At 34.7% G+C, this 11177-nt stretch overlaps 2 protein-coding genes across 2 annotated transcripts; one reads left to right on the forward strand and one right to left on the reverse strand.

Moving 5' to 3' along the window:
• Positions 1–7030: 7030 nt before the first annotated feature.
• Galt (Galactose-1-phosphate uridylyltransferase) lies at positions 7031–8811 on the forward strand. The gene is made up of 4 exons (XM_017609354.1): positions 7031–7190; positions 7247–7416; positions 7694–7899; positions 7977–8811. The coding sequence occupies exons 1-4, from the start codon at positions 7172–7174 to the stop codon at positions 8629–8631; spliced, it is 1050 nt and encodes a 349-aa protein (XP_017464843.1). The 5' UTR covers positions 7031–7171; the 3' UTR covers positions 8632–8811.
• A 360-nt stretch (positions 8812–9171) lies between these two features.
• On the reverse strand, positions 9172–10124 carry LSm-4 (COMM domain containing 5 Like Sm protein 4). The gene is made up of 3 exons (XM_017609355.1): positions 9750–10124; positions 9529–9672; positions 9172–9463 (listed from the first exon to the last, which is right to left on the reverse strand). The coding sequence occupies exons 1-3, from the start codon at positions 10052–10054 to the stop codon at positions 9286–9288; spliced, it is 627 nt and encodes a 208-aa protein (XP_017464844.1). The 5' UTR covers positions 10055–10124; the 3' UTR covers positions 9172–9285.
• Between the last annotated feature and the right edge of the window lie 1053 nt (positions 10125–11177).

The raw sequence follows: 11177 nt of genomic DNA on the forward strand, positions 1-11177 counted from the left end.
AAGACACCAAAGTTATAATATTGCACAAGAAAATCTACTTATATACTTATTTATGTACTTTTGTATTTGAACTTCAATGAATCACTAAAGTGAAAGAAGAATTATTTCAAGAAATGTATGTATAAATTTCAAAAGGAAAACAAAAATATTTATGAAACGCTACTCGTTTGCAAGTTATCAAGACGAACAGTAAGTATTAGTAATCATGATTCAGAATCAAAGCTTTTTTTTTTAATATAGAGTCTTAATAAAATACTTGTGTTTTTGTATGTATGTAGATACATACATATGTAGTATATGTCCGTGTGTTTGAAAATTTATTGCAGCTACTAAAACTTCGTCCCCTGCTAATTGTAACTTTTTCTTAATTTTCAGTTTGTCTAGTATAGTAAATACAACTGTATGTAGCTCGGAACTACAACAATATTATTTTTTTTTTTTTTATTGCTGCAGTAAAAAACTGCGACTTTTGACTGGTTCCGAAACAGCCCAAAGCTATGCAGAGGGTGCAATTTGCCACCGATTATGACAACTGCGACTGCCGAGGTCGAGTAGAAAGAGGTGTACACTATCACTCGGTAGGTCCAGCGTTCCATTCGTGAGACGACAAACAGCAAAAAAAAGGCCTGAGTTCCAGGTGCTCCTAAAATTTGATGTATTTGTTATCATCTGTATACCGAACAAGTCCTGAAATGGTACCGAATACGTCTTTAATTAGCACCGAACTAAAAATGAAAAGCCCTGAACTACTGCCGAATTGGTTCTAACTAGTCCCGAAATGATCCCGAATTAAGCCCGAAAGAATTTTGAACTAGTCTCGGACTGGGCTGAAAAAGTCCCAAAAATGTTATGAAGTTATCCCCAACTGGGGTAAAAATGTTCCGAAAACATACGGAACTAGTGCCGAGCTAGACCTGAAAAAGTCCTGAACTAGGCCCGAAGTAGCCCCGAAAATGTTATGAACTAGTCCCGATCTAGTCCCGAAATATACCCGAAAGCAGTTCTGAACTATTCCCGAAATGGCTTCGAATTAGTCCTAAAATGGGCCCGAAATGCACCTAGACAGTCCCTAGACCATTTCAACGAGCAGTGTTGCTTAGATTAGGGAGTGAAAACAGTTTGAGTATGTATTTGTAAAATATCCACCTTGCTTTTTATCAATACACTAGTGTAGTGCATTGTGGAATTCTCTTAGCGAATAATACAATCACTTGCAACAGCAGTAAACATAGGCTGATTCATATGAAAAATTAAAAATTTTCCGTTGGGTTAACATAAACTTTACCCATACTGAGAGTTAAGATGTTATCAAAAAGTTTTCTTTTTAACCTCTGAGTGTATGGCTGTAAAACTGTAAGTCCTTCTCCTTTATGTAACAATATCAATGCGCACACCGCAAATCAAGCGCGGCCAAGCAAGTGTATGCGCCAAATATTTATTTTATTTTTATGACAACCCAGTTATTTGCAAGGAAAAGGTATTTAACTGCAACAATTCTTCAATGTTACTCATACGCACTGGCAGCCAAGAAGGTACATATGTATGTACATACTTGATTGGCGACACTTTCAGAACAAAAATTTAAGATTTGGAAGGTGGTAATTTATCCAATTTATTACTTCAAAACACATACGGACATAGTACATACATATATATACATACATACATGAGCACATGCAAAATGAAATAAATATGATTTTAAAAACAAAAACAAAAAAAATGTCAATCCCTTCCATTCGTTTGCTTGCAATGGTTCAGGAATTCAGTAAATTGTACATAAATTATAATTTCACGCGATGTTTCATATGTAACATCTAAGGGCAAGTGTGCATTAAACATACAACTTTGTATTTAAGTGAAAAGAGAATCGCAGAATCGCAAATGATACAAATGACAACAACAATACGCCTATCATATATATGTATGTTTGTATAGTAAAGAGGCTTCGGAAAAATGTTATGTTTGTACAATGTCGATTTACGCATACTAACTATGAGGATTTGTATGCAAAAAATACATACATAGTATATATAAATGAATACGTTAGCTAGTAATGGAAACTGAAAGAGTGATGGAGTGGATGGAGTGTTGATACATAAATCGATCAATAAATTAACAAATTGTCACTTGCACCCTCAAGTACATAAATGAATACTTTACTCTTACCGATTGTTATTTAATATTATATAGGGAAAAAGGAAAAATGTATAGAAAAAATATCAAATAAATATATGTATACATATGTATATGCATGCATACACACGTACATACCATACATAAGGATGTGCATACTTTAACACACACATAAATACACATACTTACTATAAATACATACATATATTTAATTATACACTCTTTTAAAACACTCCCACACGTCTTACCCATTTTGCATATGTATGTAGGCCGCATATATTGGATGGCAATTCAAATGACGAAATAAGATGTAAACAACATACATACATACATACGTATGTACGTCATAATTAACGCATATAACTAAAAATACACTTACATCTCTATATACACCTATGTAAACATATAGCATAAAATTACAATGTATGGTATATCGTATGTAGCGGCAGTGATTGTTAAATTGCTTTGTTTGTTTGTATTAGATTTTATAATTTATAGCAATAATAAAAAAAAATAATAAGAAAACAGAATGACTGATAAATTGCAAAAATAAAGTACATCTAATAATGAATAAATAAATAATAAAAACAAAATATTTATTGAAAATGTTGTTGTTTTTTGACATTGACTTGAAACACAAAATAAAAATATCCACGAATATTAAAAAAAAAATTTTAGCGGTGGCAATCAAGGTTTGGAATGTTTTTTTTAATCGCAAAAATTCCACAAAATTTTTACTTGAAACCTGATAAATTTGACATTCTATTGCGACGTATTCGGCATAAATGTAGAATACCTACAATTCTCAAATTAAAAAAAATCATATTGGGATCGATGGAGATCATTGAGGTGAGCGTAACGATACATATAGTTTTTTGGGAAACAACAACTAAAACAATTATTAAAGCTCAAAGTTTAAATTAAGCATTTTTTTAAATTAATATTTCTCGAAAACCTCTTCAAGGATTTGGAAAATTTTGATGTCATTTGATAGAGAATTTAATTCTCCTTAATTTGATGGTAGCGGCCCTCAAAAATTTGTTTAACAGTGCGAAAATTTCTTGGATCTATTTATTTTGTACAAAGAACAAAATAGAGGGGTAATCCATGATGTTCATACTTTAAGGACCAACCAAGGATGTATACATACATATGCATGTAAGTAATAACAGTAATAATAATAGATTGGTCTTACACAATAAGTTAGTGTTTGGCCGAGCTTCTCACACAAATAGGAGGGCCCTACAGTTTACTGCCGACTCCGAACGGCGACTGTATTAAATGAGAGCTTGTTTTCCGAGGCAGAAATAGACTTTAAGGTTTGCCATTTTATTTTATTTTTGTTTTTGATGCTAGTCGGAAACTGGGCTCTAACCCAGGGCCGGCGGAATTGTAGTGCGCACTCCTTCAATAAACATACGCAAGTACATAAATATATGTATTTTCATTGAGGGTATTCACCGAATGCCATGCAAACCATATCAACTTATTTCATAATTATATCAACTTTCAAAATTTAGTATGAGAAATAGTTTTAACACAAATAGTTTTAAAGCAAAAAAACACAGCCGACTTCAATGCTCATATGAAAATTTAGGAGTACAGCTAATTTTTTTCAAGATGCAATGATCGGAACTAAACCAAATTACCAATCCAAAGCAATAAAATCAATGACAGTAATAAAAGTAGAGAGAATATCACACCCTCGACAACAAATTCAAAGGAAATACCTCCGGCACCGAACAGAGAACTACTAATCGAGATGAAAACGTCCTCAGTGCCGAACCCGGAATTGTAAAAGTATGTACAAATTATCCTCATTTTATAGCTTAAGTAAATAAATGTATTAGCCATACAAAAGTCTCCCCTAGCAGAAAAAAGTGATGACAGTGGTATAGAAAAGAAACTTAAGTTTTCCTTGAGGGGCGATAAAAAAAATAAAGCGCAACAAATTTGACAGCTAATCATTTCAGATTTTACTTTTTAAATGAGTTAATTAACAAACGATATTTGATTGAGATTATAGCTGTGATCCAGTACTGCATGAACTTACAGGTTTTTACTCGAACTTGCAGGAAGTTACAGGAAAAATGATCCTGTATTCCAAATTCCTCCAACTTCCTGTAAAGGAGAGCGATTTTTAGAGAGTTGTATAGAGAATGAAAAATGAAATGAAATGGTAAAATCATGAATAGTGTCAAGCGATCACTGGTTGACGTGCCGGAAAAATGCTTTATTTGTTTCCATACTTTTTGTTGTTACTCACTTTTTACTCTCACTTCAAAGCGTAATTCTGCTATTTGACATTTTTACAGGATTTTAGACGAAAAGTATTGGATCAGAGCCTATATTTACATATGTATATGTAAACGTACTTTTACTTCAAAAGCAAACTGCAGTACAGAATAACTTACATATGTGAAGAATTAAAAAACTCTCATCATCTCGCTTAAATTAAAGGAAGCACGCGTTCTAAGGAAAAAGAAATGTATCAAAATAAAATTCAACGAAATCCAGATCCAAATATGATTTTTCCATTACTCCACAACAAAATATTGTTATTTCCAAATTAAATTAATTTTAAATTATTTACAGAATTGCAAAAAAAATTCGCGAGTGTTATACGTATTATTAGCCGCCTTCGAATCGCTACTTCTCTGCTCGCTATGTTTGACTTCCGTTCGCTTAATGAAAAATTTTTTATGTGAAATAGACTGATTAAAAACAAAAAACAGCCCCAGCTTTATTACCTCCGGAGGGATGTTAAAAGATGCCTGTTAAAAGCGCGACCTTTAATATTAGATAAGTTTAGGATTTTTATTTTCCATACAAGTTACATAGAAAAAAATTGTTTTCAACTTTGGAATTTGAATTGGGATTGGAATTGGGTTAAATTGCAGTTGCATTATAAATATACATATCTGCAGTGGTGGTCACATAATTAGGGACACTACTTCTTTATAAATACGTTTCGCCCATTTATTATTTTTTCTCAATTAAGTTTAAACTTATTTATTTTTTTCAAAATTATACGAAAACGAAAACCATGGAATTCAAAAATTCAAACATTGTAAAAGGTTGATATAATGATACAGAAAATGGACATATTAATTTCATACTTTTTCATCAGAATTTCTAGAAAATCTTCGGGTATCTAGTAAATTTAGTTAAATTTTAGTATAATACTGCGCAAGTTTTTAAGCGGCCAGATATGTTGATTTTTGAGCTTCCTTTTCGCTGACGGCGTTAACGATTTTCTTCCATATAAAGTATCTTAATTTTTTTATATTAATATAAGACCGATTAGCCGATGTGTTTCTTGAAATCCTGGTTAAAAAGTTTGAAATTTTGATGGCCTTTCGAAAAAGGCGATTTTTAAGAATCATGTACAAAGTTTGAGACTTTGAGTTACTTGGTTTTCGCTTCTGTATATATACATATACATCTATAAACTATTTTTTTGAAAGAAAATATTAAAAATAAATAACGAAAAAAATAAATGGCAAAACTAATGAAGAAATAGTGTTCCTGATTATGTGGACCCCACTGTATGTACATACATACAAATCACTCGTACAAGTGTTCACGTGTTGAGTTTTTTTTTCAATATTCACAATGTTTTTAAAGTTAAAACGTTATTGTTATTTTGTTTATAAAAATATTGTTGATGTATTAACCAACCAATACCAATTGCCCATAAAGTTTTGGGATTGTCTATACTAGGGCCTTCAATCCCGAAGCATTTTAACAATCACGGGATTTAGGGATTAAAAAATTCTAATCTCGGGATCCTGAGATTTTTCGGGATTTCGACTTCATCACATTTTTTTTTTCATTTTACAGTAGCTTCGCCTTTTTCAAACCACACAGATTCATTGTCACCACATTTGGTCTTAGGGGAGCATAATGCCCCGTAATAAAAGAGTCCGTAATTCAATGTTTAAATATTTTTATAGTATTCTAAAATATCTGTATTATTTGTCAAAAACATTTACTCATATTTGCAGAAATCCTTTTTCAAAAAATGCCACCAAAGTAAAATGATGAACAACTCTGCCATCTGCTGGTTGTGTTTTCAATTGATTTCAGATTTTTCGTTATTATACAGTTCTTGCACAAAATGTTTGAGTACATTTATTCAGGCAGGTCCTGAAATTCTTTTCCAAGTGCAAATGGCTCAGGTTCACTTGCAATCCAAATTTTGGTGTCCTGTATTTCTCGTGTTTCATGTCAAATTAATTAATTTTTTTTCGTTTTCAACATCTCTTTCATTCTGTAAATGAATCAAAAAAAATTTCGGGATCTAGTAGCTGTAATCCCGGGATTTCGGGACATGGGAAAGTGTCCGGGATCCCGGAATTGAATGCCCTCGGCCAAAATTTGACAATATATTCTTGAATTTTTCTAAATTTTGTATAAATTTTGAAATTTTTTTTATATGGTTTGGGTACAGCAGGAAAAATAAACCCTGAATCACAAACGGGTGCATATGCTCTTGCATTTGCACATAAAAAAAAACATAGCAAAAACATTTTAAATTGAAAAACATTGTAAATATTTAAGAAAAATTAAATATTTTATTAATACATGTATACATATGTACATAAATAGTAAAAAAGCGACATGCGCACACTTGTACATCCATCAGCACATGAAGTAAGCATCATAATGCAAATATTTTGTAAGTTGGGTGATATCCAACAGCAGTGATAACACTGTGTTCGCGTATGTAATCGTGTTTTGCTTGCATATGAACGTCCACATCTACATAAAAGTATATGTATGAATATGTATATATACACACGAACACGTACATAAGTTGAAAAGCGCTTTAGATGATAAGCAAGAGAACAAAAAAATTGATTCATTTATTCTCACTTGACATTGCGTTTTATAGCGAGCGAGTGATCGACTGATGCGTACTCAAGTGGTGGCTTTTTAGTCTCTAATAAATACTCGCCGCAAGTGTTGGGGCAGTCAGTGCTATTTGTTATTGTGCAAAGTACTTGGATTGATTAAATCATTTTTTTCTATCGAAATGCAGTTCGTTGCAACTGGTAAAATTTTAATTGTTTCATATTAATAACGTTTATGTACGTATGTATGTATATAGAGCATCCACATCGGCGCTTGAACCCTTTGACTGGCCAGTGGGTATTGGTGAGCCCACATCGTATGCGTCGACCATGGACCGGACAGCAGGAAGCGCCACAAAAGAGCAATATACCTGATTTCGATCCCACTAATCCGCTAAGTCCAGGTGTAGCACGACCAAATGGAACGGTAGGCTATGAAAATAATTTAAGTAGGCATTCTTAAGTGAAGCCATTCTAAGAGGCCTACCCAAGAAGGCCTTAAAACAGTGCTTCCTTGCATGCCTTCTATTAGGACGAAGGAGGAAGTCCTTTCGGAACTTTTCAGAAAGGCTTTTAACTCCTGAAATTATCTACTGGGTACCTATTATGTGCTTATGTATGTACGTACATACATTTCACATACATCATGTACATTTAAATATGTATTCCAAGCCTAATTGCTGTCTACCTACTATGTTCTACAGGTGAATCCGAAATATACAGGCACATTTGTTTTTACAAATGACTTTCCAGCTCTAATGGAAAACAACCCAGTCCCGCCACCTTCGGATGATCCTCTTTTTCAGGTGACCGAAGCACGAGGTACATGCAGAGTGATGTGTTTCCATCCTAAATCCAATGTAACACTGCCACAAATGACCGTTGCGGAAATACGAGCCGTCATAGATGAGTGCGAATTTAGTTCCCTGTATTCCACTTATACAAATATTGCTTTAGTAATGCATGTTTACATTCTCAATCATACAGATGGATTAAACAGTTTGATGAGTTGAGTAAAAAATACCTTTGGGTACAGGTATTCGAAAACAAGGGCGCCGCCATGGGCTGTTCAAATCCACACCCACACTGTCAAATATGGTGCTGTTCATTTTTGCCATCGGAACCGCAAACAAAAGACGAACGTTTACGCAGTTATTTCAGCAAGAATGGTAGACCATTATTAGATGACTATGCGAAACGTGAGGTGGAGCGTAAGGAGCGTGTTGTTGTTGAGAATCGCGATTGGTTAGTTGTGGTACCATTTTGGGCAGCATGGCCTTTTGAGACATTACTTATCTCTCGGAATGATAATAAACGTATTAGCGATGTGACACCGGCACAAAGGGATAATTTGGCAAAAGTAATCAAGGAGCTAACTATAAAATATGACAACTTATTTCAATGTTCGTTTCCATATTCGATGGGCTTTCATGGTGCACCGACTGGAGAGGCCAGTGGCGCAGACTTAACACATTGGACGCTTCACGCGCTATACTACCCACCATTGTTGCGCTCCGCAACGGTTCGTAAATTCATGGTCGGATTTGAATTGCTCAACGAAGCGCAGCGCGATTTGACACCTGAGCAAGCAGCACAACGCTTACGAGAAATTAGTGGTGAACGACATTATACGGAGAACTAATGCAAAATCCATTAATTATTTGAGCGATACATACTGAATGGTTTAAATATATCGCATATCTAGGATTATAGCTGTAAGCAATTGACTTTTATCAAAGCGATCTCTCGTAGCAAATTATTTCTTAAAAATATATACAGGGTATGTAAATCAAAAGCAATAAAATCATTGGTTTTTAATTTGCAAATACAGTCAATATTTATTGTTAAATACATAGAAAGCACATACATATATGCAAATGCGTGTATAATGTAAATTTAATATAACCTACTATCTATAAGTCTATCTTAGCAGCTATGAATATATGCACTATTGAAAACATTATACGCACAACTCGGTTCTTGTATTGTTTACTAAACATCCATCAATTGTTATAACAATTATTGCCGATATTTTTATATTTTAATAATTTCACATAAACGTTTTAACTCACAAAGCTACATTAAATACATCAGTAATACATTGGCAAATAATGTAGGATATAAAGAATACTTAGTTTTGAGCGGTCAATTCACATCAAAGCAAAGTATTTTATTTGATTAAAAATTTGCCACGTATTATATACTGTAACCGATTGAGCTACAGCAGCTTTAATCGGGCTTCAAAAATGTAACATTGCATAATTTCCGAATCGCCGAAAATCTCACGATTAACGCCTTAAAATTTCTTCATAACTGCTCGACTCTCTAATGCTTGCATTTCATTCAAAAGTAGAGCTACATTATAACGCAGTTGATGGAACATTGCAAGTGGAAACTCCAAAGTGCGATATCGACCATCTGGTAGTTGAAAGTGCAGTATAATAGTTGGAGCATTAATACTGCCATTGCACGCGCTGTGGAAACAATGAGTAGATTCGATTTTTTACTACAAATTATATACACATGCTTTCATTCTTACCCTTCCCCCAGTGATATATTAATGCGCCATTGCATGTTTTTTGGTTTAGAACGTGATGTCTTTGCCTCAATGAAATTTTTTGTTAATGAGGCACGATGATTGTAGAGTACCTTGCTTAAATCGTCGACGCATTCGTCTGTAAACCTGAATGTAAAAAAGAAAAACAGCAAAACCAACAGTCGCCGTAGATATATCGTGTTCTTTTTTTTTAAAGTACTTACCTCAGTTCCTTTAGGCAGTCTCGTAGTTCATAATCCTTAACAATACCTTTTGGTGTACGCAAAAATATTTGCATTATTTGTAGCACAGCCGCAAATAATTCACAAAAATTGTCTGGAATAACATGGCCGGAATGGGTGAGTTTAGTTAACTCCAAGTCTAGCTCCTCCGGTGAACACTTCGAACTCTCCAGGTAATGTACAGAAACCTTGATGAGTACCCGAAGTACCGGTTTTGTTAGTTGTGGAAAATATTTAACATATGGACGCACTGTGCGCACCATTGTATATCTGAAATTCGAAGACATTTTTAATGAAAATGTCGCTTTAGCCCGAAAATAAAATTTCAGCAAATTGACTTTCAGCTTTTGTTTTGCTTTTAAGAAACAGCTGTTAACGTAGGGTTACCATATCAACATTGTGTTGACTATTTAATGGAGATTTTATTAGTGTAGACATAAACCATTTGCTAAAGCCTCAAACACAATGAAATCTATCTCGTTGCTGTTGAATGGGGTAATTACTCAATCGTTGTAGGTAAGAGAGCGCTGTTTCGACGGGGTCGGACCAAAGAGGGGAGATGAGAAGTCTTCACATGCAGGACATATGTAGGTAGATATATAGATATGAATAAAGTAAACACTGCGACCAAAAGTCTATCGTTCCCACGACAGTCGGGTCTACGTAACCGGAACGACCCAGCTTTCTATCTGGTCAAGGACTGTCCCTCCAGCAACACTCCCTAAACACTTTGGGGAATTTGTATGTTGTTACAACAACATGTGCTATTCTCTTGGTCATATTTAATATAAGCAGCACCTATCCCTTCTTCGTGGAATGGCCTCGCACTCCAGGAGAAGATGCAATGGTGTCGCAAGAGTGGCAGAGCCTGTGTGTGCATGCTGATCAGTATTCAGAGGTGCCTCTTAGAGAGCGTTAGACCTGATTTCGTGGTCGATAAATTTCTCCATTACCTTCAGCATAAAGGAGTTGCGCGTTTTCGGCCTGAAAGACTTAGTGAGAGAGTGATCTCTCCTACCTTTCTTCTGAATAAAAATAACGTGGTTGTAAACTCGTCCCAGTTTTTCGTGCGCTTTGCCTGATTGAAGAAACTGCACACCCCTTTCCCCCACTTTGACTTGGACATGGGCAGCTAGAGTTAAAGACATCCAAAATGATGCCCAAAAATCAGCCCGCTGACCCTGTCTTCTAACTCAATGCAGTCAACTTTTTTATATTTTGAATTTAAACTAGGCAGGTTAGCCCTGAGTAGTTCATTATACTTAACCCAGTCAGTTTTCCTGGGGTTCCTCTGGACGTAACCTATTCTGACCTCATCTCCCAGTTGGAATCGGATAATTCTGTAATCCGACAGAGACGGCTCTGTCGAGACCCTCCACTGGGTGATTAGATGGCTACTTAATCCGTTGC

This window comes from Rhagoletis zephyria, unplaced genomic scaffold (assembly GCF_001687245.7).
Source record: "Rhagoletis zephyria isolate East Lansing unplaced genomic scaffold, Rhagoletis_zephyria_1.1 Rzeph_scaffold_00221, whole genome shotgun sequence".
NCBI lineage: Eukaryota > Metazoa > Arthropoda > Insecta > Diptera > Tephritidae > Rhagoletis > Rhagoletis zephyria.